The 27,843-nt window shown below is 41.1% G+C and overlaps 1 protein-coding gene across 1 annotated transcript; it reads right to left on the minus strand.

Annotated features, from left to right (window-relative positions):
* Window positions 1–21,066: 21,066 nt before the first annotated feature.
* On the minus strand, window positions 21,067–21,465 carry LOC120930448 (secreted RxLR effector protein 161-like). The gene has a single exon (XM_040341633.1). The coding sequence runs from the start codon at window positions 21,463–21,465 to the stop codon at window positions 21,067–21,069; it is 399 nt and encodes a 132-aa protein (XP_040197567.1).
* Window positions 21,466–27,843: the final 6,378 nt, after the last annotated feature.

A 27,843-nucleotide genomic window follows, 5' to 3' on the forward strand; every position in this document is an offset into this window, starting at 1 on the left:
GCTGCTGAGGAAGAGATAAAATCCATGCATGACACTAAAACATGGACACAAAACTACCCCCGGAAGGAAATCCATAGGCTGTAAATGGACTTTTAAAGTGAAATACAATGCAGATGGCACAATTGAACGGTACAAAGCAAGACTAGTAGCCAAAGGCTATTCTCAAAAATACGGAGAGGACTACGATGAGACGTTTGCGCCAGTAGTCAAGCACACTACAATACGGACTTTACTGACAGTAGCCGTCACAAGAAAAATGCAAGTGAAACATTTTGATGTGAAAACCGCGTTTCTACATGGCGATTTAACAGAAGAAATCTACATGGAACAGCCACCTGGATTTAAAGATGAACAAAGGTCAGACCTAGTATGCAAACTTTGCAGGAGTATGTATGGCCTAAAGCAAGCAGCCAGAGCGTGGAATATAAAAATAAATTAAGTGCTTACACATCAAAACTTTCAAAGGAATAAAGCAGACCCCTGCTTATACACAACGAGATTGGCAAACAGATGGGTCTATATGCTTATTTAAGTGGATGATATCCTGATTTGCTTTGAGCAAGAAGGGGATGAAGCAGAAATACTGGAAAAACTAAATCAGCACTTTGACACCAAAGACCTCGGCAACATAAAGAATTACCTCGGCATCCAGATCGAGAGAGAGGAAGATGGCAGCTTCCTTCTGAATCAAAGACACAAAATACAAGAAATAATTGAAACTTTTGGGATGGAAGACGCCAAACCAGTGAAATCTCCCATGGAAACCAACTACCTAAAGGAGATGAATTGTCAAGATAGCCCATTACCTACTAATACTCAATACAGGAAAGCAAAAGGGAAATTGCTGTACCTTACCACTGTTACAAGGCCGGACACTGCAGCAACAGTTGGAATCCTATGCAGAAAGGTTTCAATGCCAAGCCAAAAGGACTGGAATGCTGAATAGCGAATCATTTGCTATCTTAAAAGGACTTTGCACTTCAAGCTAAAGTTATCAGCAAGCGATGAAAGCACCTTAACAGGATATTTGGATGCTGACTGGGCAGGAGATACCAGTGACAGAAAATCTACCAGTGGCTACTTATTTTTCCTGTCAGAAGGCGCCATCAGTTGGACTAGTAAAAAGCAACTCACTGTTTCACTGTCGTCTATTGAAGCAGAATACATTGCTGCAGTGCAGGCAAGCAAAGAAGTTTTATGGCTGAGACAGCTATTAACAGATTTGGGTCAACCACAGTGGGGACCAACAGAAATCTATGAGGACAATCAAGGATGCATTGTACTCGCACATACGGAAGGAGTTAATTCAAGAACCAAGCACATTGATGTGAAGTTTCACTTTCTTAGGGATCTTCAATAGCAAGGTCTTCTTGAGTTAATTTATTGCCCGACTGAGGAAATGACAGCAGACATCCTTACAAAGCCCCTGACACAACGTCTGATCTAAATTGACTCCGCTGAACCTATCAACCGTACTAACAGGATTTACATCGCTGTATTTTTTTTTAAGACAAGCTGGCTCTTGTCTTTTTTAACATTTTTGACAGTTTTTTTGTGAAATTGTAGGGGTACAATTTACCCTGTTACCAATTCAACCACCAACCAACCACCGGGCAAGGGTCGTGGGGATAAGGTGCCTGGTATGGAATTTGGGGGGACCCCCATGCAATTTTTTTTTTTATTTTGTTTCGGGGTACCCCTTAATATTTATACCAGACCCAAAGGGCCTGGTAATGGACTGAGGGGGGACCCACGCAGTTTTTTTCAATTACTTTTATCTGTATTGCCTGGACCTGACAATTCATTACAGCCGCGATCAGTTTTAAATGTTTTTTTTTTTACTTTAGAAATGTAATTTTGCTGTGGAACTGTTCTAAACGGGAAAAATGTGCCACTTTACAAGCATACTATAAACACCCCCCAGGTATGAAATTTAAATGAATATTTCACTTTTATTGTTTCACTTTAAGCATTATTAAAATCAAAACTTTTTCATTGATACATGTCCCCTGGGGCAGGACCCGGGTCCCCAAACTTTTTATGACAATACTATGCATATAAGCCTTTAAAATTAGAACTTTTGATTTTTCATGTTCGTGTCCCATAGACTTTAACGGTGTTTGCATGCTCAAAGAAATTTTTGCCTGTTCGGCAAGTCCTGGTGCGAACCGAACTGGGGGGGGGGGGTGTTTGGCTCATCCTTATGCAATGAATATATATATTTAAAAAAGCATGATGTGTGAATGGGAAAACATAACAAACATGCAGTATAGCAGGGTTTTCTAAAATTTGACTGCAAAAGAGAAAACTTGCTTTAAAGGCCAATTTAAGTCACAGGATTACACATACAACTTGATTAACATTGCACAAACAACCTTCATTGTCATACTCTTACATCTACTTTGCTGTTATATACGTTTTTCAGGGTGTCTACATATGACCATGCAGTCCAATAGGCATTGGAGTTGGGTCAACTGCATTCAATAATCAACGCTCAGCAACACAAAGTTTTAGAGGAAGTGACCCAAGCAGATTTTTGGACTCTGAAATGAAGCTGTGCACATGCAGTGGATGTTTAGTGTGTGGTCTCCTATCACTACTAACCTTAGGCCCCGTACACATGACCAGTTTCAGCAGACATGTTCAGTCGTGTGTAGGCCCGAGCGGACAGGATTCCAGCGTACATTTGCCCGCCGGGCCTTTTTCCAGCGGGCAAATATTTCCAAACTTGTTTAGAAACAGCCCGCTGGAATCCTGTCCGCTCGGACATGTTCGGTCGTCTGTACAGACCTACCGTACATGTCCGAGCGCCCGCCATCCCTCGCATGCGTCGAATGACTTCGACGCATGCGTGGAAGCATTGAACTGGCAGGGCCGCCCACGTCGCCGCGTCATCATCGCGGCGACGGCGCGGCCACGCCCCGCGTATTGTTTACGCACGGATTTCTGTATGATGGTGAGTACAGCCATCATACAGAAATCCCCAGGCAGACATGTACGCTGAAAACGGTCCGGCGTGTTTGCCCGTGTGTACAAGGCCTAAGAGATGTCAAGGTGTTTGCCTGCAGGTGGGACTAGGCATCTGGATTAGAGCACAATTGTTGTACAGCCTAACCCCAGTATAATGGGACAGCAGGAACACATTGCACAAATGAAAACCCAAGAACAGCTTGGTATTCTACAGTTCAGCTTACAACTGAACAGCTTATGTAACTCTAATGCCCTGTACACACGATCGGTTCATCCGATGAAAATGGTCTGATGGATTTTTTCATCAGATATCCGATGAAGCTGATCAGTCTTGCCTACACACCATCAGTTAAAAAAACGATTGTGTCAGAACGCAGTGACATAAAACACAATGACGCGCTGAGAAAAATTAAGTTCAATGCTTCTGAGCATGCATCGACTTGATTCTGAGAATGCGTTGATTTTTAACCAATGGATTTCCCCACAGACGATCGTTTTTTTTATCGTTTTTTTAACCATCAGATAATTTTACCGATGGGGAAAAAACGATGGGGCCCACACACGATCGGTTCATCTGATGAAAACGGTCCGTTTTCATCAGACGGACCAATCGTGTGTATGCTGCATTATTGTCTCACTTACTGTATGTATGTATACAAATAGCTCATGACGCTTTTTCAAGAGAAGCTTTTTCCTTTCACACAGAAGAGGACTGCCATAAAAACCATAAAAATTAGGTTTGATTTTGTTTGTAGAGTCAGGGGGACTTGAAGTGATGTAAGTACTCCTCTTGAACACCTTTTCAGGGATGTTGTGGTGATTAGTAGTGTGCAGTAGGTGCTGAGTCAGGCACTTGGTTGTGTCTGTGTGCATTCGCGATTTTCAGTTTTGTGCAATTTTGTTTGTTTCTGAACGTCCGTTCGTCAAGCAGACATGTTGCGCAATGGGGTTGTGCTAACTTGACCCACACAAAAATATAGAAATATGTTTGATTCATATAACCAAAATACACAAATCCAAAGTAAAGACATGTGTTTTGACTCCGTCAGTATCACCAGCAAAGCAGCTTTTAGTATTATCACATTATGAAGAAGAAGAGAATGTGCGCTGCTTTTCTTGATTTCAGAACTTGCCGCGTCACGAATGTGCACTTTCAAATACGAACGCTAGTTTTACCAGACAGAATGTTTCCAGCTGGTCTTTGCTTCTGAGCATGCACATTTGTACTTTGTACAAAAGTCTGATTGCTTGCTGTACACACGGTCAGACTAAGCACCATCGGACTCTTGTTGATGTAAAGTTTGTCAGTTTGCAGACCGAACTTTTTGTCCGATGAAACCCGAAAAAGTTTGTCCGATGGAGCGTACACACGATCGGACTAATTTGAAAACTTGCTGTTTTTGAAGTTTGTTGGCAAAAAGTCCGACCGTGTGTACGGGCCTTAAGTCTGATGCACAAGAGCTGCCTGAACTGATTAGATATGCACAGAGGTTTAATGAGAAATAGATGCATACATATCATTTTAATGACAGCTTGAAGTTTATAGCATCCATTTGTCTGTCTGCTTTGACGCGGATTATAGTGTTTTAAGCAGGGTGTCTTAAAGCACTGGGTTTTTTTCTTAGCTGCATATTAGAATCCAGAGGGTGATTTATTATTTTGTCATTGTCCCCAAGTGAAATTCCTTGCTAGGGTAACAAAATACTGCTACATACTGTAGATCTCTGCAGTCAGTGGATGAGAAGGATTGCAGAAATAGATAATAAGCTTGTCAGCAAGTCAGAGTGAAATGTCTTTGGCTCAAAATACCAAAATATTCATCAAGTTGTGTGCGGTAGAAAGAAATGGCTACACAAAGAAAAGAAAAAACAATGTTAAAAGCAATTCCTGAACTTTTGCATTTCGTTGTTGGCTCCAAGAGGGTAAATAGCATAGTTTACATTGGAGTGAAACTGCAGTTATTTTTTCTATACATAGAATGTGTCATCAACTGAAGCTAATTGATCAGTATGTCAATCAGGCAACGACAACCAAACCGTTATTCAGAAAGTAAAAAAAAAATCAAAGGAATCAACATGACAGTATGTTAGCCAGGCAGCAATTTCAGAAGGAGGTGAACAATAGCAACCTGCATTTTTCTGTAACTACAGATTTTCTCTAAAAGAAAACAAAAAACAATAATTATTTGACCTCTAAAGTGACCCTCTTGCTATACAAGTTTCCTAGGGAAAGCATACCTGTAAAATAAGAGTATAAATACTTATGTCTTCTGCAGCCCATGCCACTAACACTACTCCATTCCTAAATTGACACTTTCAAGTGTAGATCTCTCAGCTTTCCCTTGAGCTCTAACTGGTTCCTTCTGCTGACCTCCACATCATTACAAGACTCAGTAGTGACATGAAGGTCGGCAGGATTATCAAATGAGCTCTATAGACAACCAGGACATCAGCACTCCTGGAAGTGTTGACTTCTCAGCTGAATTTAGGAGACCATTTCTTAAAAGTGAAGTGGTATTCAGTTGCAGAGGTGACATATTTTCACAATTATTTTTACAGGTAAGCTTTCACTTGGATACTTTTTGTATAGTAGAGTTGCTTTATGTCATTGAATTGAAAATGTATTATAAAAAGAAATGTGACAGAAATATGGAACCTGTCACTTCTGACCTAGCTTCAAATATTTCTTAGTCACAAACCTGGAATAAATATACAACAAGTGAAGTCAAAAAGTATAGAAACCAATGTGTGAGCATTGGAAGCAGGGCCGCCATCAGGGGGGTACAGGCAGTACACCTGTAAGGGATCCAGAGGTCCCCAGGCCCACAGGGCCCCAGATGGCAACCCCCCTTTTTTTATTTGTTTTAAAAAAAAAAATATATATATTTTTATTTTATTTTTAATTAAAGGGCCAATTTTTTTTTTAGGGGTCTGGAGGTCCCCAGGGGCCCGGAGAACCCCAGGGCCCTGGATGACAACCCCCTTTTAAAAAAAAAATATATATATTTTTTTATTTCTTTTATTTTTATATATATATATATATACATATATATATATACATATATATATATATATATATATATATATATATATATATATATATATATATATATATATATATATATATATAATTATTAAAGGGCCCAGAGGTCCCAGGGTCCCGGATGGCAACCCCCCTTTTTTTAATAAAAAAATGTAATTTATTTTATATTATTTTAGTTCTTTTTTTTCTTTTTAGTTGTTTATATATATATATATATATATATATATATATATTTATATATATATATATATATATATATATATATATATATATATATATATATATATATATATATATATATATATATATATATATATATTTTTTTTTTTAAATATATATATATATTTTTTATATACTTCTTCTTTTTTTGTAAAGGGCCCCCCTGCTTCTCAATTCGTGGCAGCCCCCCCCCGCTTCTCAATTTCAGGCGACAGAACCCCCCCCCCCCGGTTCTCTGCTCCAGGGGGCCCATGCCTGAAGCTGTGTAAGGGGCCCCATAATTCCTGATGGCGGCCCTGTATAGACCATTCAGTGTTATATAAACAGACTATTACATAGTAAATATACAAGATTAGATTACAGACAAAAATAGTAAAATTGGACATTGTTATTTATGTATTTATTTATATATTTAAGATAGAATAAGAAACAGAATCTCTGCTTTTTTATTGTTGTGTGTCTCTCCCTTGAGAATGTCTGTCATTTTCTTGATGATCACTGCCAACGGTGCAGAAAGTGATGGGATATCCAAAATTTTACAGTTGTTATCATTGTTTAGGAGTGAATTTTAACACATTTTGCATAGTTTTCTACTCACTTCCACCTGTGTCTCTGTAAATCCCCTCAATGGGACATAAGATAGTTAAAAAATGTGACAGGGATTATGGCTATTCCCCACTCGAAATTGTCCACGATTTCATCAGGGTTGCATTGGTAGCATTCCTCTCGGCACCTGAGTCCCTACCCTGAGTCCCTACCTTTATTGCTCAACTGCAATTAGGTCTTCAATATAAGGGAACCCTACAAGACCAAACAAATTTATGATACTATTACACAGGTAAATTCCATTATTTGCCACAACATTCTCACTCATGTCTCAGCATTTTGTTCACACTCTTTGTTATTTCCTTGTCATGTCACATCAGCACTCAGCTGGTGCACACCTTGCATGTCACGTCATGGTATTATTTTAACCTTTAATATCACTGAGCACACAATGCTTTGCTTGACTGTATATACCGTCATTCTCTTTGACACACCATTGCACTCTTTGTTCATTATTAGATTCATTCACATGATCATTCACTTATATCACTTCATGGAATTGGCTAAATGCTAGTAGATTGGACTTTGAAGGCACACGGTACATATGGTAAGAAAGCTAGATAAATTTATTATTATAAGAATGTCATAAAAACAGTTACAAACATAAAATCAAAGAAATCAAGTAAATAACTGGTCCACATAGGTTATCACAATAATGATACAGTTCTACCATAAGAGGCTCAAATATAAAGGAAAATTGTAAAGTTGGCTGTATATAGGTAGATTCACGTACGGCGGCTTAACTTTGTGTGGGCGTAACGTATGTTATTTATGTTTCGCCGCCGCAATTTAGAGAGCCAAGTGCAGTATTCACAAAGCACTTGTTCCGTAAGTTGCGGCGGCGTAGCGTAAATTGGCCGGTGTAAGCCCGCCTAATTCAAATGTGGAAGAGGTGGGCGTGTTTTATGGAAATTATTCGTGACCTCACGTAAATGACGTTTCGAACGAACGGCGCATGCGCCGTCCGTAGACGTATCCCAGTGCGCATGCTCCAAATCACATCGCAAATAGTCAATGCTTTCGACGTGAACGTAACCTACACCCAGCCCTATTCTGAATCGACTTACGCAATCGACGTAAAACGTGAAAAATATGACGCTGTGCCGACGTCCATACTTAACATTGGCTGCGCCATCTTTTTGGTGGTTTATCTTTACGCCTGAAAACGCCTTACGTAAACGGCGTATCTTTACTGCGATGGGCGTGCGTACGTTCGTGAATAGGCGTATCTTGCTGATTTACATATTCTAGGCGTAAATCAGCATACATGCCACTAGCGGCCAGCATAAATAGACAGCTAAGATACGACGGCGTAGGAGACTTACGCCAGTCGTATCTTAGCAACATTTAAGCATATCTCAGTTTGAGCATATGCTTAAATGTACGACGGCGCGGATTCAGAGTTATGGCGGCGTATCTACTGATACGCCGTCGTATAGTAGATATAAGAATATGAGGCTTGTGATTTAAATATGTAAATAGGTCAGGTTTCCAGTCCTATAACTGCATATATGGAAAAAATTGTTTGAACAAGAGAGTCAAACCAAAAGAAAGGACTATAAGGAAAAACACCTGACTAAATAATTATTCAAAAAGTAGAAAATTTTTAATTTTAAATATTAATAGTACATATATTGGAAGAACTTGGTTCTATTAATATTTAAAATTAAAAATTTTCTACTTTTTGAATAATTATTTAGTCAGGTGTTTTTCCTTATAGTCCTTTCTTTTGGTTTGACTCTCTTGTTCAAACAATTTTTTCCTGATACGCCGTCGTAACTGTACATGAATCCAGCTAATAGTGTGTAAACCGAGTGGTGGTCCAGAGGAACAGGAGGGCTTGCTCTACATGTTGCGCGCTATAAATAGTGCTTCCTCAGGAGCATAGACATATCAATAAAAGGTTTAACCGTGTTGCGGGTAGACAACAGTCGGTCTTATTTAGCCTAACATTAGCTGTAGTTCAAAAGAATACTATTCAAGCCAGTTAGGGGGATAATATCATTAGAGCGAAAGCAATGTTGCATTAAATGATACGGCGATCAATTGCTGGTAAGCAAGATAAAGAGAGTCATAATCCAGGGGTATACACGGATGATCAGGCGATAGGCTAAGTATTATAGGCCGGATACCAGTAAACAGGGGGGTAAAACCTGACTCACTAATTGCTAGCTTGAAGATCTCCATTCCAGGTGAGTGGAAGTGGATACAAGCAATAATAATAGAGGGGTCCTTGGAGCCCAGAGCCTTGCTGTACAGCCGTGTTATTTCCCCCTGGTATATGGAGGGCGCCTATACTCTATATCACTTCATGGATTACTATACTATCACATTGTTTTAACCAATTACCTATGATACTGGCTAGTTACCCCTAAGGGACGCCAACGATGCCCAGAGGATTTAGCATATCGGCAACCTACATTTGCCGTTAGTCCTTACACATACTTATATAAGCGTATAAATACTTAGAAACATTTATAGTCAAACTGACTACTCTGGCTTAATGTGCCACGAGTTTACTCTTTTATAATTATTTTTTTACTAATATATGGTTATCATTGGGTGACCGTTGCAGGTGCTGGTCCTCCTTTCCTTAGCTGGCGTTTTTCGTGTGGCTCCCTGCAAGCCCCATGGGGTGGCCCATTTCCCTTTGGTGGTTTTGGGGGGGACCATCTGGCCCCCTCGATTCTTCAACAGCACTATTATTTCTGGTCACATGAATAGCTATTCCACCTTTTGAGCGATACATATACCACCATGATTCATTTAATACTATGTATGACAACATGTTTCTCCAAACTTTGAACTTATGTAATGTAATATATTTTTTAGAGCCAATTGTCCCCCTGAGGAGACAGCACAGAGGTCGAAACGCATCGGGACTTGCACACCACCTAGCACCTGCCATGCAATGATGTGCACAATTGTGTTCTTACTGCATTGAACTGTATTTGCATTGTATCTATATATATTGTATCATTGGACCAGATCAAATTTTATTGTAAATTTATCATGTCAATGAACTATTCTTCTATTAAACTACTTTTTATTATCATTTGAATCCTCAACCTTGTTACCATGCTGTCCAAAGCCCCACTGGGGAAACTTTCCATTTCATCTGTTTTCGGGGTGTGCAGCCTTTTCATCTCTATCACATGTGTCTTTTCCATATTTGCAATGGTAGCATTAACCAAAGAGTAGAATATAATTATTAGGATGATAGGCTGAGATTCAATTATCCAAAAATTCTACTTTTACCGCTTTTATTTTTGGACAATAATGGATGTACATAAACAATGAACAATTATTTTATGCACATGCTATATTTATTGTGTCACAGGTGAAAAAATGCCTTTAAAGAAAACCTGAAATATTAATAAACGCAAACATGTCTATTGCCATGTATTGTTCTGCTTTTACTGACATGAGTTTAGACACATGCTTTATTGTCTTCTTTAAAAAAAAAATGTTTTTTGCACAAAGTTCTCTGTAGAGTACTTCAAAATAGAGTGCTGGGTTCTGACTTCATGTAAACATTGACTCCTGTCATATCTAGCAAGTGAATTGCTTAAACAAAGTAAAACACAGTTTGATGAACAGCATATGGCCGCATAGGAACAAGTCATCCTGGAGTATTTCCCCGGACTCCTGCCTAATTTTGTGTTGCTTAATAAGTTTCTTTTTTAACCCTTCAGAAGATTTCTATTAGCATAGTCCCTTTTGTAATGCCTTTACTATACCACTATTAATAGGGCTTTAAAGCTTTGCAATGACTCTATGGCAAAATAAAATTTTAAAAGCCACAGTAGTTTGACATTAATATTTATCACTATCTTGGTATTACTGAGCTGAACACATGAAATAAATATTGGGTATACCATAATTGAAGCAGACCTTCAACCAAGCTGCTACATGGTGATGTAATAAGTAGCAAAAGCAATACAAACATGTGCAAGCTTCTAATAGCTGCCGTCTCACAAACAAGTTTTCAATAGGGAGGAGGTTAAGGTTTTCCACTATCATGGGTTCACAACAGATCTAGCGTGTTAAAAATGCATGGTCCTTTCAACTGTGCAACTTCCCCAGAGTACATTCTTTGCAACCAAATGCACTGCCTGGCCTCTGAAGTTAGCACAGCTTGCTTAGAGGGAGCAATATTAAGGGTTTTGTTATGTGCCACCCCCCCACATTTTAACCATTTGTCAGTGTGTGTTGAAGAAGCAGGGGCTTTGTTAGGTGGCAAAAAGACCAGGCACCGGGGGGGGGGGGGGGGAGTGCGGGCACGGTGGAGTGGTGCGGGGTGGCCTACGTGTCTGTCTATATGTATGTCAGTACACACACACACTGACATGCACACACTGACGTGTAAGTCTGTGTGTGTATGTTTGTATGTCAGTTACACATTTTAATGCGATCAGCATGTAAGGAAGCTCTTAGGGACACTAGCATGTCTTTCAGAGTTTTTTCTGACACCTGACCTACATACAATGACCTGACCTACATACAGTGACCTGACCTACATATAGTGACCTGACCTACATACACAGACATGACCTACATGTAGTGACATGACCTACATACACAGACATGACCTACATACAGTGACATGACCTACATATAGTGACCTGACCTACATACACAGACATGACCTACATGCAGTGACATGACCTATATGCAGTGACATGACCCACATACAGTGACATGACCTACATACACAGACATGACCTACATGCAGTTACTTGACCTACATACACAGACATGACCTATATGCAGGGACATTACCTACTTGCACAGACATGTCCTACATGCACAATCACTGACCCCCATGCTAATATCTCATATTCTGTCAAGATATTAGCATGGGGGTCACCACTGCACAGACATAAGTGGCAAGACATACTTTAGTACCGGCTTTGCATAACAGGGATTTAGGAAAAGCTCAAAGTGTTAGATTTTGATGCCCAACATTTGCTGACATGGTTAAATCACTGACCTACCTCAGCACTGCGCCGGCTGTGGTGTGGGGCAGAGAGCGAGGATGTCGCATGGTGCGGCGGGCGGCATTGTAATTCCCGCCTTCTGAGCTTGCAGCGCCTATGATGGACGTCACACGTCCCGCGGTCCCGGCATTGGACCAGTGGGATGTCCATCATAGGCCTGCAGGCTCCAGAAGGTGGGACCTGCTATGTCGCTCGGCCACACTCAGCCACACTTGGCGCTCGGCGGCTGTCAGAAACAGAATGGTCCCTGCTTGGCAGCGCTCGGGGCTAAGTAATTAAATACCGCATGCCTGAGACTCAGGGCTTTTCGGCAACCCATTTGGGGCTCCAGCCTTCCCAGCCCACCCCTAATGACCCCCCTGGAGAAGTGTAGGGAGAGCTGACACATGGGGTTGATTTACTAAAACTGGAGAGTGCAAAATGTGGTGCAGCTCTGAATAGAAACCAATCAGGTTCCAGATTTTTATCAAAGCTGAAATTGAACAAACTGAAGTTAGAAGCTGATTGGCTACCATGAACAGCTGCACCAGATTTTGCACTCTCCAGTTTTAGTACATCAACCCCTGCATGTAGAGAAAATTATACAATGTTATACTCTCCTTTATTGCTAAATTTATATGTATTACAGTGTGGTGGGTTACATATTCTTGTACAAATCCCCCCATTCATGGATCAAAGTCCTTTTTAGGACTTCTTTTTGTGTGTTAGAAAAAACTGCTAAGCTTGCTTAGCCACATTTTTTTCTATTTTCTGCTAGGTAAAAAAATAGGTTAGGGTTTAATATTCAGGGTTTATTTTTTGAGGGAGACATATTTTATTTAATTTAGCTAGGGCAATTTATTTTTTTCATCTTGGGGCTGCAGCAAACACTTGTTGATGACACAGACAAAGTTGGCCTTGGTTTGCAGCACTTCACAACTAGGGATGAGGGAAGCAGGTAAAGTGTGGTTCCCTGGATGCTCCACATTTATTGCAGGAAGTAAGTGGAGATGTCATATTTTTTTCTGCCCACTTTTCAAAGATAGTTTGTAAGATATTTATTTATATTTTAAATGTCATGACTGGACACTGCCTTAAAGTACTATATGTAATAATGTAAAAAAAAAAAAAAAATACTGTTCAGGTAGAAGATTCTGTTTATAGAGCAATATTTAAAATACAATTTTTAAAAAAAAAATAACATGTTTAGGGGATGCCTTAAACCTGCACAGAAGGTTACTAAGCCGCACAATTTAACCTTTTAGAAAGGACCTGGCTTCCCAGTGAAACGTGTTGACAGGGACGGTTGCTAGTGCAAGGCAACATGGGCACTTGCCTTACGGCGCCAGGGAACAGGGAGGAAAATTGACAGTGTCACTGTGTCAGTGTCACTCTGTCAGTGTCTCTCTTGTCTCTGTAAGTCCCAGGATTACACACAGCAGGCATCTCCCACTGTGTGTATTGAAGCTTAGTGTGTTAAATTTGGCCGTGCTGTGAGAAAAGTCCCACCCTCCTCCTAGATCAGCTTGTGTGATAGGCAGAACAATACCTCTATTACACAAGCTGATAAAGGAGGAGGGCGGGACTTTTCTCACAGCGCGGCCAAAGTTTTCACACTAAACTCCGATACACACAGCGGGAGATGCCTGCTGTGTGTGAAGTGTAGAGGAGGAGGGAGGGGAGCGCTGCAGCCACACTGGCAGTGTGTGCGATAAATTCTCTCTCATGTCACGCTGCCGCCGCGGCCCCTCCTCTCTTCTCGTCCATCCCCATTTGCTTGTGACATCATCTGGGATGGACGAGAAGAGAGGAGAGGCCGCCGGGGCAGCGTGACATGAGAGAGAACTTATCACAGATGCTTCCTGCATACTGGCTGACAGTAAACGCTGTGCCCCAATGTGCTCCAATATGCTCCAATATGCCCCGATGTGTGCCAATATGCCCTGATGTGCGCCAAGTGCCCCGTGCCCTGATGTGTCATCTGTTCTGATGTCACGTGCCCTGATGTCCTGTGCCCCAGTCTGCTGTGCCTAAATGTTGTGTGCCCTGATGTGCTGTGCCCTTTACCCTGATGTGGCCTGGTGTGCTGTACCCTGATGTGCTATGCCCTGATGTTCACTGTGCCCTCATGTGCGCTGATGTGCTGTGCCCCGATGTGCACTGTACCCTGATGTGTTGTGCCCTGTGCATGCAGGCAAAATGCACCTTTGCCTGAGTTGGCAAAAATCCTTGCACCGGCCCTGAGTGTTGACATCACCCCCTGCAGCGGTCAGACACTACCTCTAGCACAATCCTGCATACCACCTCACTGCTGAGCCGGTCCGTGGTTCTCGGCTGAGCCCTTGACATGGGTGATCCATAAGCCATTGTTCTTTATATGGCGCTTCAGTTGGCAGCTAGCCTACCTTTTGCATGGCAGACTTTTACTGTTTACTTACCAACAGTGGCTTTTTCTGGAGTTAACATGAAGCTATATAGCCATGATGAAAATCTCATATAATTTACAAAGCCCTAAATCACCTGCTTGCAATAGCGCTGCACAGCAATACCTTTATTTGACCTACACAGACAGTGAGTAATTGATCCATGTGTATCTTCAAATCCTGTTGTCTGAACTACTGTCAATTTCCACTTAGAACCTTATTATTGTCCAGGCTCGGACCTCTGTTCATTGTTTTTGGTTCAGTGGATTAGTTCTGATTAATTACCACAGCCTTGTTGATCCATTAACTGCTGATCTGGACTAAGGTCAGTTTAAACTTTAAAGGATACACCGCCTATCATCATTATCTACAGCCTAGTGAACTGTCTTCATTTTGCTCTGCAAATTTCACCACAGACTTCTAAATTCAATGCAACATTGTTTATATCATAATTTTTAATTCTGCAACGGCTGTTGTTTCTGTGTCCAAATCACAATCTATCAGGCTTGGTGGCAATGCCTTTTTACCGCTTAATGCATTTATAGCGTTATTTTGATGAATTTCTTTGGTGGTGTTCTGTTGTTTCATGTGTGTCTTTTGTGTGTGTTTGTCTTTGTCTCCAGACCTTTAGTTTGTCCTTAGTGTTAGGTGTGGAACTGCTGTAATTACTATTGATCTTTTTTCAATAAATTAAATTGTTTATTAATTTACTTTGTTCATGAATTTAATTGCAACCAGTCAATACCTGTTGCAGCGGCAGCCAGTCATTAGGGAGATGTAGAAACATCATTGGTTGAAAGGGAAGCATTGACGAGTGGTGGGTCATTGTCATTGATGAGGAACTTTTTCTTTGGTGTGAGTGCCTTTTATACACAGTGGAACCTTGGATTATGAACATAATCCGTTCCTGGATATTACTTGTAATACAAAGCACTCGCATATCAAAGCGAGTTTCCCCTTAGAAGTTAATGGAAACAAAAATAATTTGTTCCGCATTGACTTCTATGGCATGCAATACCACATATGGCCAGAGGTGGGAGAGCTAATGTTTATAATGACACCTTAATAAATAAACTGTGCAGCAAAATGTCCTCCACATATTCAGATGCAAAGTAAAGAACGGTGATTGCCAGGTGTTTTTTCACCTTAATGCATAGTATGCATTAAGGTGAAAAAACACAAGCCTTTACAATGCCTTTAATTATATATAAACACAGCTTCACAATACTGTATATACAGTACAGTAGCACAATAATGGAGAATTGGTCTAAAACTGTTCTCATTCATTGTACCCCTGCCACAGTGGGATGGATCAAGAATATAACTCAGGAAAAGAGAAAAAACACAGACAATGTCCCAGTGCCATAAAAAAATGAATATGTGCCAAATAAATCCTCAATAGTCCTCCTAATGGTCAGGTAGACTCCAGAGGTTTATAGTTGTTCTTGTTTTATATTTTGATGGTATATGGGATCAAGATAGTAAAAAAAATACAGGGGTTCTTTGTGGGATTTTTCAGTACTGGAGACTCAAGACTGAAGTTTTAGGGGAGGTTAAGTGGCAATTTTTACATACTGTATATTGATTATGAAATTGTTGATGCCTAGTATAAAACACATTCTCTTGTAAACTCTAGTTTATTTTGCTGGGGAACCTGCAGGTATCACAACACTCTGACATTGTTCTGTGCCTCATATATGTACAGTATGGCCATTGTATTTTAAAGCAGAATTGTTTTATGATCCACAAAAACAAAGGAAAATCTACCTGATTGAGTGCAATCATGATGCAGCGGTATCATGTATAATAGCAGATTATCTGGCATAAAATGAATATATATATATATATATATATATATATATATATATATATATATATATATATATATATATATATATATATATATATATATATATATATATATATAGTGGCTGTCACAGTTGAGCATCTTGCAGGGGTAGTAAACCTTGTTCTTAGAAGTTAAAGTGGTAGCTAACTGCTAAGTAAAAACTGGGTGAGATTATACCTTACTAATATGTTATTTACTGTCTCCTAATTTACTCTTATAGAGATGGTCCAAAATCATGGATACCCAGCAGTAATCAATCTGTTTAACATCTAACAGGCTTGTTGGTTTAAATCAGATTTCCATCGGACAAAGCCACGGAATTTTGTGCAAAGGGCGTTGGCCGTCAGGGCCGGATTAACTAGGGGGCTGATGGAGCTGCAGCTCCAGGCCCCTTTCTCAAGATAGGCCCATTTGCCCAAAAAAAAAAAAAAGATCGACTTTGGGGGGTTGTAGCTCGGCGACCAGAGGTCACAGAACCCCCACATTTGGGTTGTAGGCATGGGAAGACCTACCCCACAACTGGTGAAAATATGGGACAGCTATCATTTATGGTTCCAGAGATACAGGCCTGCTTGCACAGCCTGTCAGAAGCTACATTCAGAGCGGCCAATATAAATACAAGCTGACACACTACAGCAGACTGATAGGATCACAGTGCTTATAATAATTATTTGTATATTACTTATGGTAATTAACCCCTCGCCACCCAGGCCAATTCTGACACTTCTCTACTACATGTAAAAATCATCATTTGTTTTTTGCTAGAAAATTACTCTATGGTGGTCTTTGCACTTTTTCTGTTGCACGGTATAGAGCTGCACAATTCTGGCTAAAAAGTCTCTCCACTTGTTATATGAAAGAATCGGCGAACTCTGCATTGGAGATCGTCAGGGGGTTGAATCGAGATCACAATTTTTTTAAATGATTAATTGTGCAGCTCTAGCACGGTATTTGCGCAGCAATTCTTCAAACATGTTTCTTTTTAAAAAAAAAACTTTTTTTCATTAAAAAAACACTAGTTAGTTAAGTAAGCAGATTTTTTTTTTGTATCCTAAGCAATGCTTTCATTTTTTTTTAGGTTACATGTTTAGAGTTACAGAGGAGGTCTAGTACTAGAATTATTGTTCTCGCTCTAACGATCGTGGCGTATGTAACCTCTGTGTATCTGGCTCTGATACTACCAGTGCCTACCCAGGGACTGACTAGTATCTCTCCCCAGCCTGTCCAAAACACCCTCTCACCTGCTGACCTGTGGATGGGGGAATCACTCCTGCAGTGTTATTGTGTTCTGCCAGTGCGTACAATGATCAGTGTTGCTAACTATAGCTGGCAGCACTGATTGTTTTGGGAAAAACCTAACAGGCTGGTTGTACTCAAGTCGATTAATAGATTGACTTGTGTAAAACCAGCTAGCCCATAAATAGATTGACTATGGCTGGTCTCTGCATAATTGGCGTAATTTCAATCCATGTATGACCCGCTTAACCACTATGCTTTTCCTAAATATCCTTCCACTTCTGTACATAGTGCTCACTGTCATACTCTCCACACTCCTCTCCTGTACATAGTGCCCACTGTCATACTCTCCACACTTCTCTCCTATACATAGTGCCCACTGTCATACCCCACACACTCCTCTCATGTACATAGTGCCCACTGTCATACCCTCCACACTCCTCTCCTATACAGAGCGCCCACTGTCATACCCTTCACACTCCTCTCCTGTACATAGTGCCTGCTGTCATACACTTCTCTCCTGTACATAGTGCCCACTGTCGCACCCTCCACACTCCTCTCCTGTACATACTGCTCACTGTCATACCCTCCACACTCCTCTCCTATACATAGTGCCCACTGTCATACCCTCCACACTCCTCTCCTATACATAGCATTCACTGTCATACCCTCCACACTCCTCTCCTATACATAGTGCCCACTGTCATACCCTCCACACTACTCTCCTATACATAGTGTTCACTGTCATACCCTCCACACTCCTCTCCTATACATAGTGCCCACTATAATACCTTCTACATTCCTCTCCTGTACATACTGCCCACTGTCATACCCTCCACACTCCTCTCCTGTACATACTGCCCCATCATACCCACCACACTTCTCTCTGGTACGTACTACCCTCTGTCATACCCCCACACTCTTCCTGTACATACTGCCCATTGTCATACCCTTCACACTCCTCTCCTGTACATAGTGCCTTTTGCTGTACCCTTCACACTCCTCTCCTGTACATAGTGCCCACTGTTAGACCCTGCACATTCCTCTCCCTCACCTGCACATACTTTCCACTTATATACCATCCATACTCCTCCCCTATGTCGCTTACCCACAAAAACAGTTCTTTAAAATTATACTGAATACCCTCAATGTTACCAGCTCTAGAATGGGCACACTTTTGATAGTTCAACTAAAGGAAATCTCAGTTCTCATATTTGTTGTGCCCCATTATTAGTACTCCTTTAATTTTGTGATTACTACTATGATGTATAGAGGAACATCGGGGATCTCAGCTACTCTAAATATAGCACTTATATAAAAAAGTGTCCCTGAAAATATTTTTTAAATGTTGGCAACTGTGCACTTAGGCACTGCCCAAGGACCACTGGGTCAGTAGGGGGCCCCTGTGATAATAAAGCGGTAGTAAACTTTCCTGACATTACTACTTTTTAGAGGCCCTGGGGTAGGTTATGCCACAATGTACAAGTATGCACAGCATATTAGCACATTAGTGTACACTTAAATTTTCAGACTGAGCCCTCCAGTGCTGCGCTGTGATGAATCAGGCGGGGCCCGGGCGCTTACATCTTCACCCGGTCTTCCTTCTGGGTTCTGTGCCATTGGTCACTTGCCTTGGTCGGGCAGCATTCATGTCATTCCCACGCATTTATTTATTATTTATAAAAGGCCCCAACAAAATCCTCAGCACCAGGCCCATGATGTTCTTAATCTGGCCCTGATGGCCGTACTCTTGAATTGCATACAAACAGCAAAGAATTGTTGGCCAACAAAAACAAAACCACATATTTTTTTTAGCTCTTTAGCGCCACCCTTTGGGCAACTTCTGCTAATGTTGTCTTGTGGTTAGCATTGGTTCAGAGCGTGCGTGTTTGTACTTTGGATTTTTTTCAGAGGGACTTTGGTACACACGTTCGGATAATCCGACATCACACATTTGTTTTCGGAAAAATTTAAATCTCTAGGAGCTTCCTTCATGGACGGCAGAGACTAAGCTCAAGCTTAAAGCATGGAGAAACTTTCCCTTATCCTTGCTGGGTTGCATCAATTTGCTTAAAATGAAAATTTTGCCCATTTGAGGAATTCATCAATGTGGGTACCTAGATCTTTTCTAAAGCGGAGCACCACCCTCCATCTACACTTCCGTGAATCGGAACCCTCCCCCCTCTGGTGTCACATTTGACACCTTTTAGGGGGAGGGGGGTGCAGATACCTGTCTAAAGACAGGTATTTGCACCCACTTCCGGCCACACAGTCTGCGGGTAGACTGCGGGCTGGACGTCACCTCCCGTCCCCCCCGTTGTGTTCTGGGAAACACTCGGCTCCCAGAACACAGCGGGAGCCAGTCAGCACGGCGCATCACACCTCGCGCATGCACCGTAGGGAACCTGGCAGTGAAGCCGGAGGGCTTCACTTCCTGGTTCCCTCACGAGGATGGCGGGGGGGGCAGCAGAGTGATGAGTGATCGCTCGTCCTCTGCTGCGGACAGCGCTGGACTCCAGGACAGGTAAGTGTGCCAATATTAAAAGTCAGCAGCTGCAGTATTTGTAGCTGCTGGCTTTTAATATATTTTTTTTCAGCGGACATCCGCTTTAAGCAGCTTTACCAGGTAATACTCTTCTTTCTGAAGGGGTCTCTGGCTTCAAGACACAAACTTACTATATTGACAAGACTGACCCTACAGAGTGTCCCCCAGAGTGGTTTAGTCATTTCGGATTTCTTTAAATACTTCAATGTTACCCAGTTGGTTACCGCCCACTGGTGGCTAGTGCCCAAGTTAAATAACTCCTCGACTGTGCTGGAACCGGCCTTCCTTGGTTCCATGAAGGTGCTCAGGCATCTCCTTTTAAGAGGCCACAAAGCGCAATATCCACTCACTTCCCTTATGAAGACTACCATCAATACCTTATCAGTCGGCCTAAGATGGGATGCAAGGGTGCCCATGGGTGCCGACTATCCTCTTCCCCCACACCCCGCAGTGAAATAACCCAATTTGCCCAATTTCTTCTTGATTCCTGACCCTCACTGCTGGGCTAAATTTAAAATTACAACATTGGCCCATAAAATGCTTAATGGGGAATTGCTTGTTGCAGAGTACGATTGATAGGTGCAGCAGAGTCTAATTCAGATCAGACATTGTGTAGTAACAGGAACTGACTTCTTTATTGGAACATCATCACACAGACAAAGATGTCTCTCTGCATCATGGTAAGAAGAACACACACACAGACAACAAGGCAGGAAAAAGAAACCAACGAGTACATCACTGGGGATAGAAAATACAACACATATCATTGAGCACTAGCAACATATTGTGCCTTTTTTGTAAACTGCATTCCATACGATAGGCTAAGCTGAAGTTTTGTTGTATCTTCAACACCCCTTCTCAACAACTAAGGCTTAGTCTGTTAATCCTATCTTCTTCGTGAGCCTTGAATGTCTTTCGGCGTCCAGAGGCTTTGTAAGGATATCTGCTGTCATATCCTCGGTCGGGCAATAAATTAACTCAAGAAGACCTTGCTCTTGAAGATCCCTAAGAAAGTGAAACTTCACATCAATGTGCTTGGTTCTTGAATTAACTCCTTCAGTATGTGCAAGTCCAATGCATCCTTGATTGTCCTCATAGATTTCTGTTGGTCCCAACTGTGGTTGACCTAAATCTGTTAATAGCTGTCTCAGCCATATAACTTCTTTGCTTGCCTGCGCTGCAGCAAACTATTCTGCTTCAGTAGACGACAGTGTAACAGTGAGTTGCTTTTTTACTAGTCCAACTGATGGCGCCTCCTGACAGGAATAATAAGTAGCCACTGGTAGATTTTCTGTCACTGGTGTCTCCTGCCCAGTCAGCATCCACATATCCTGTTAAGGTGCTTTCATTGCTTGCTGATAACTTTAGCTTGTAGTGCAAAGTCCCTTTAAGATAGCGAATGATTCGTTTTACAGCATTCCAGTCCTTTTGGCTTGGCATTGAAACCTTTCTGCATAGGATTCCAACTGTTGCTGCAATGTCCGGCCTTGTAGCGGTGGTAAGGTACAGCAATTTCCCTATTGCTTTCCTGTATTGAGTATTAGTAGGTAATGGGTTATCTTGACAATTCATTTCCTTTAGGTAGTTGGTTTCCATGGGAGATTTCACTGGTTTGGCGTCTTCCATTCCAAAAGTTGGTCCTTGGTGTCAAAGTGCTTATTTTGTTTTTCCAATATTTCTGCTTCATCCCCTTCTTGCTCAAAGCAAATCAGGATATCATCCACATAAATAAGCATATAGACCCATCTGTTTGTCAATCTCTTTGTGTATAAGCAGGGGTCTGCTTTACTCCTTTGAAAGTTTTGATGTGTAAGCACTTCATTTATTTTTATATTCCATGCTCTGGCGGCTTGCTTTAGGCCATATATACTCCTGCAAAGTTTGCATACTAGGTCTGACCTTTGTTCATATTTGAATCCTGGCGGCTGTTCCATGTAAATTTCTTCTGTTAAATCGCCATGTAGAAATGCGGTTTTCACATCAAAATGTTTCACTTGCATTTTCCTTGTGACGGCTACTGTCAGTAGAGACTGTATTGTAGTGTGCTTGACTACTGGTGCAAACGTCTCATTGTAGTCCTCTCCGTATTTTTGAGAATAGCCTTTGGCTACTAGTCTTGCTTTGTACCATTCAATTGTGCCATCTGCATTGTATTTCACTTTAAAAGTCCATTTACAGCCTATGGATTTCCTTCCGGGTGGTAGTTCTGTAAGTGTCCATGTTTTAGTGTCATGCATGGATTTTATCTCTTCCTCAGCAGCCTTTATCCATTTAGTTGCTTCTTGTTCTGAAAGTTGAGATATGTCTTCCCAGTTTACAGGTTCGTTGCTTTGTATGAGAGACGTATAGGTGGTTTACCTTTGTTTTCTCTTGTTGACCGTCTCGTTTTTGTGTCTGAGCCTTCTTGTGTCTGCTCTTCAGTACTGGTTGAGTCTACACTCACTTCAACTGTTTGTTCGGAAGTTACAGAGATGGGCTGGTCAATGTCAGTTTTCTCTTCCATTCTTGCTTCTACTGTTGTCATTACATTGTCTCTTAAATCTTCAAGAAAAGTTACGCTGTTGCTAATGGTAAACTTGGCTGTTTTGGGATTTAGGATTCTGTAACCCTTGACATTGTCACTGTATCCAACGAAGATACCTTCAAACGCTCTGTTTTGGAGTTTGGTGCGTTTTTCTTCAGGTATGTAGATAAATGCTTTGCATCCAAAAACTCTTATGTGTTTTACACTTGGTTTCTCATTGTGCCATAGTTCATATGGGGTTTTCTCCACTGTTCTGGAAATAAGTCTGTTCTGCAAATATGTAGCTGTCATGGCTGCCTCACCCCAGTATTTTTGTGGTAGTCCAGAGTCTGTCAGCATACATCTGATCATTTCAGTCAGAGTCCTATACTTTCTTTCAGCTACTCCATTTTGTTCTGGTGTGTACGGAACTGTCTTTTGATGTTCTATTCCATGCCTTTTTAAGTACTTTTGTATCTTACCTCCTGTGAATTCACCTCTATTATCACTCCGAAGTATGAGAGGCTTCCTCTGAAACTTGTTACTTGTCTTTGTTATATAGTCTTGTAATTTGACACAAACTTTGTGTTGCATTAGGTAGGCGACTGTATATCTTGAGAGGTCGTCTATGAAAGTCACTATGTACCTGTTGCCTCCAGGTGTTGGTGGGTTTAGAGGACCACACACGGCACTGTGAACTAAGTCAAGTGGTCTTGAAGCTCTCTTCTGGCTGACTTTGGGAAGTGTTGCTCTTGTAGCTTTGGATTTAATGCAACATTCACATTTAACAGTGACTGGACAAGGGGATATTATCAGATCCCTTGTCAGATTCCTCCTCTGTAGTTCCTGTATGCTTTCTGGGTGTCTGTGACCTAGACGTCTGTGCCATATATGTATACAGTCATTGTGCTTGTGTGTACATAGTCTCACCTGTTCCTTCACTGTGTCAAGGTGATATAGGTGATCATCCAGCTTGGCGCTTGCTATTGTCTGTTTGCCGTTTAGAATGGAACACTTGTCACCTTGGAATTTCACAGTGAGTCCTCTGGCTGTTAGACGCTTCACAGAAAAGAGTCATCCTTGTAGATTAGGAACATAAAGTACATCTTTCACTGGTATGGTTAAATTGTGTCCCGCATCATCAGGGCATACAAGGGTTCCATGCCCACATCCTTCTGCATGTATTGTGCTTCCATCTGCAAGGTAAATAGTTTCTTTGCTGTTCAGATCAATTTCTGTGAAGAAATTTCTATCACTCGTCATGTGACTGGTTGCCCCTGAATCGATGCACCAGTCTTGGCATTTATTGTTGCCTGTCGCTTTAAATGTGGCATTCCAGTTGCCTTCCCTTGGGTCATTGATTGTGGTTTTGACCCTTTGTTTAGCATAAGAGGGACGGTGTCTCATTTGCTCTGCTTTCCATATAGTACAGTCTTTCTTTATGTGTCCCTGTTTGTGGCATCTGAAACACACTCTGGTTTCTTTCCTGTGTAATCTTGCGTCTGTAGCTTTAAGAGCGATGCTGGTTTCTGTGGAGTCATGCACTAATTCCTTTCTTCTCTGATACTCGTCTATGAGCCTGTTTTTTACAAATGCTACCATCAGATCTGTTTCAGGCCGTGTCTCCAGTGCATTGATTAGTGCAGTGTATGTGTCGGGCAAACTGCATAACAACATGGCTGCAATGTGACTGTCTGTTATATTCTCCCCAATTGATCTGAGTTGCGCAATCACTTCCAGCATTGCATTTATATGCTCCTGCATGTCCTGTTCTCTGCCAAGTCTCATTTTGTAAAGTTTCCGCAGCATAAACAGCTTGTTGTTTAAACTGGATCTTTCATGCAGTCTTTTCAGTACATCCCACATGCCTTTCGCTGTGTCCTCATTGCGTATATGAATGAGCTGATCATCTTCTACTAGTAAACTTATTGTGGCACGTGCTTGTCTGTTTTTCTTGTCCCAGTCCTGATTAGTATCCTGTGGTCTCTCTGTAGTGGTAACCTCCCACAAGTCATCTCTGGATAATAGCATTTCCACTTTAAACTTCCATAGCTGATAATTGTCATTGTTCAGCTTTGCCACTGAGAGTTTAAGCTCTGAGTTTCCGGCCATTTTATCCCTCCTTTATATATAAACAGTCTTACTTGTCTATAGGAGATGTCACTGGAAAGCTTCCTTATGTCGATCTCCGCATCAGCCACGCTGTCTTCCGTTCGAAGCTTTGTTCTGCTTAGGCCGCACCTGGTTATAAGACTTTATCCGGACTCTGGGCCCATAACCTGTTGGAGAGTACGATTGATAGGTGCAGCGGAGTCTAATTCAGATCAGACATTGTGTAGTAACAGGAACTGGCATCTTTATTGGAACATCATCACACAGACAAAGATGTCTCTCTGCATCATGGTAAGAAGAACACACACACAGACAACAAGGCAGGAAAAAGAAACCAATGAGTACATCACTGGGGATAGAAAATACAACACATATCATAGAGCATACATAGCATAGCATATCATTGAGCACTAGCGACATCTTGTGTCCTTTTTGTAAACTGCATTCCATAACATAGGCTAAGCTGAAGTTTTTTTGTATCTCCAACATTGCTGTCGTTGGATAGCTTCACCACCTGTTTTCAAGTTTCTACCAGTTTCGGTATATGCAACTTTCTCACGCCTTCCATGGCCAATTCTCTCATCGACATGTAGCCTTGAGTTGTTCTCCATTAGAAACCCTAGTACACTCAGATCAGTTGTTGAAGCATTTCCCTACCAACACGTTGTTTTTGCTACCCTCTCTGATCTTTCCAGTCTCTAGGAGAAATGGTGGAGGGAGATACCAGAACTAGACTATGAAGACTGGTCAGATGTCTGGGGTGTACCCTTTGAATACCTGACCTCAGCTTGTGATAGACTGATTTAGTACAAGCTCTTGCACATGGTCTATTTTACTCCTCAGATTGCCTAAGCTAAATTCAGTTTTACCTTTTGTATGCTGGGGATGTACCCATCCTGGTGATGACTGGTCCAGAGTGGTAGATGTAAAAATTGATGTGGCTCAGACTCACCTTCCACTGGAGCCGAGGGTGTGCCGTCTGCGCTTGGTGAATGATCTGGCCCCTGCTGTGGTTGAGAGAACATTCCTGGGACTGTCCTTTTTTTATGCTTGAAAGTCTATTGCCATGCATTGGAAGAAACCAACATCACCTTCACTTGCTTTCTGGAAATGCCTCATTAATGCTAATTTGCCTGTCTACTGAGATACATACGATCATAGAGGCAGAAAGAATACATTTCATAAGGTCTGGTCCAGATGGATGGAGGAACTCTCTATGGTGGATGACTCAAGCTCTTGATTTTCCTCCCATCTGATTTCTCCTTATGCCTGTTCTATTTATTTCAATGTAACACTTACAGGAAGATGCTCTGAGATCCTTATAGGGTGTTGTGGACTGGTTAGTGAGCCATCGTGTTACGGGTTATTTCTTGTTATTTTTTTTGTGGTATTACCTGTGACCCCCCCCCCCCCCACATAAGTTAGGTCATTTGAGTCTGTACACATCTTTTTTTTATATGTGAAAATATATTAAAATAGATTTGAAAAAACAAGTTACATAATCACACAAATGCATATATGAGCATAAAATGTTAAGTGACTTGATACATTTTTACTAGGATATTTTTTTCAGAAAGTATACAAAGATCAACTGTTCTGCACAGTTTCTGGCTGTAGTAAAAATAAAGCAGTTCGTAGCCTGGCACTGTTTTGTTATCTTGGTGATATGCTTTATATGGTTCCATATACAGGTATTATTGTCTTTAAACAATATTTTCTATATTTTTACCAGGACAATATGACCTATCACCTCTGCCCTTAATACCAACAAAGAAAAAAAAAGACAAACATCTTTAATGACCATGCTTCATTGTCTCTGTCTAAAAAAAAATCATCAAAGGCTTCCTTAGAGAAATGTCAAGTCTGTCATTGTTGTCTGTGTGTACTAAAAGGCTTAAAAAGAAAAAAAAATGTTGCAGGCCAATAAATGTAAGAAAAGCATAAATAGGCTACAAATTGCTATTAATTGCATCCTTCCCATAAATCAGTGACCGCTTACCCTCCACATTCATTGTTCTATTGAGTTTCTCTTCAGAAAAAGCTGTATCAAGGGGTGCATTTATTTAAAAATAAAATGCATAGTTGTTTGTTAATTGAAATTGAATGCAAATTAATTCTGTGAGAGTGAAAAAAAATCAAAAATCAAATGCTCTCAGGTTAATTTCTCTGCAGATTGAATGTGTGAATATGTGAATTATGCCCACTAGACGGAACTGAGGAGAATACTTCCTATTTCCTATAATAATCAGTGTCATCTAGTTGCCATAATGTGGTATTTTGCCTTTTACACATTCTCAATAGAGATAGATCGAACAACCCCCTGTTCGGTTCTCACCAGAAGTCCCAAACAGAGAATTATTCAAGTCTATGGATCCGTAACGTGAAAAATCCCCATTTTGAAGGATTACACTGTATATGCAAGTAATTGGCCATAAAAAGGGTATGAGGGTCTGGGTACTGCCCTGGGGGACATGTATCAATGCAAGTATTGATTTGTATGGGAGCAGTGATTTTAATGATGCTTCAAGTGCAACAATATAATAATAATAATAATAACAAAAAAAAACTTTAAATATAGTGCCTGATGGGTCCCTTTGTTCTGCCTGTAAAGTGGCACATCTGTAGTATGTATAGAACAATACAATAACCTTGCTGGTGATAGAAAATTGTTTAAAAGAAAATGGTGTAGCCCCCTCCAGTCCATACCAGATGTTGATGGGGACAAGGGCCTCATCCCCATGACCCTGGGCTGTGGTTGTGGGGTTATGCTGGCTTATTTGAATCTGGAAGCCCCCTTTAACAAGGGGGGCCCCAAATCCTGCCCCCCTATGTGAATGGGTATAAGGTACAGCCCCTATCCATTCACCAAAAAAGTGTCAAAAAGTAATAAAAACACTTCCTTTATCAAAAACAAATCAGCGTCCCAGATGTAAATCTATCATCAATCACGACGCCCCCGCCACACCGCTGGACCCAAAAAAAAAAATATATATATATTTGCTGTCAACAAAGGCAAACTGCTGAATGCCTGGCTTACCATTTGACCATTCTTATATAGGTATATAGGTTCTTATATACTGTAGGTATGGGTGACATCACCTGATGGTACCCCCCTTGCAATGTCACCGACCCAGCATGCACCAGTCAGTGATGTCACAAGGGGGGCAGTGCCACCAGGTGATGTTGCCAGGTGGCTCCGCCCCCATACCTATATAAGAACTGTCAAACGGCAAGCCAGGCATTCGCCAGTTTGCCTTAGTTGAGAGCGGAGCAATTATTTATTTATTTTTGGGTTGTATCGTCGTCGTGATTGACGATGGATCTACATCAAGGGACATTGTTTTTTTTGTTTTGTTTTT

The sequence above is a fragment of the Rana temporaria genome, chromosome 3 (genome assembly GCF_905171775.1).
Source record: "Rana temporaria chromosome 3, aRanTem1.1, whole genome shotgun sequence".
Taxonomy (NCBI): Eukaryota; Metazoa; Chordata; class Amphibia; order Anura; family Ranidae; genus Rana; species Rana temporaria.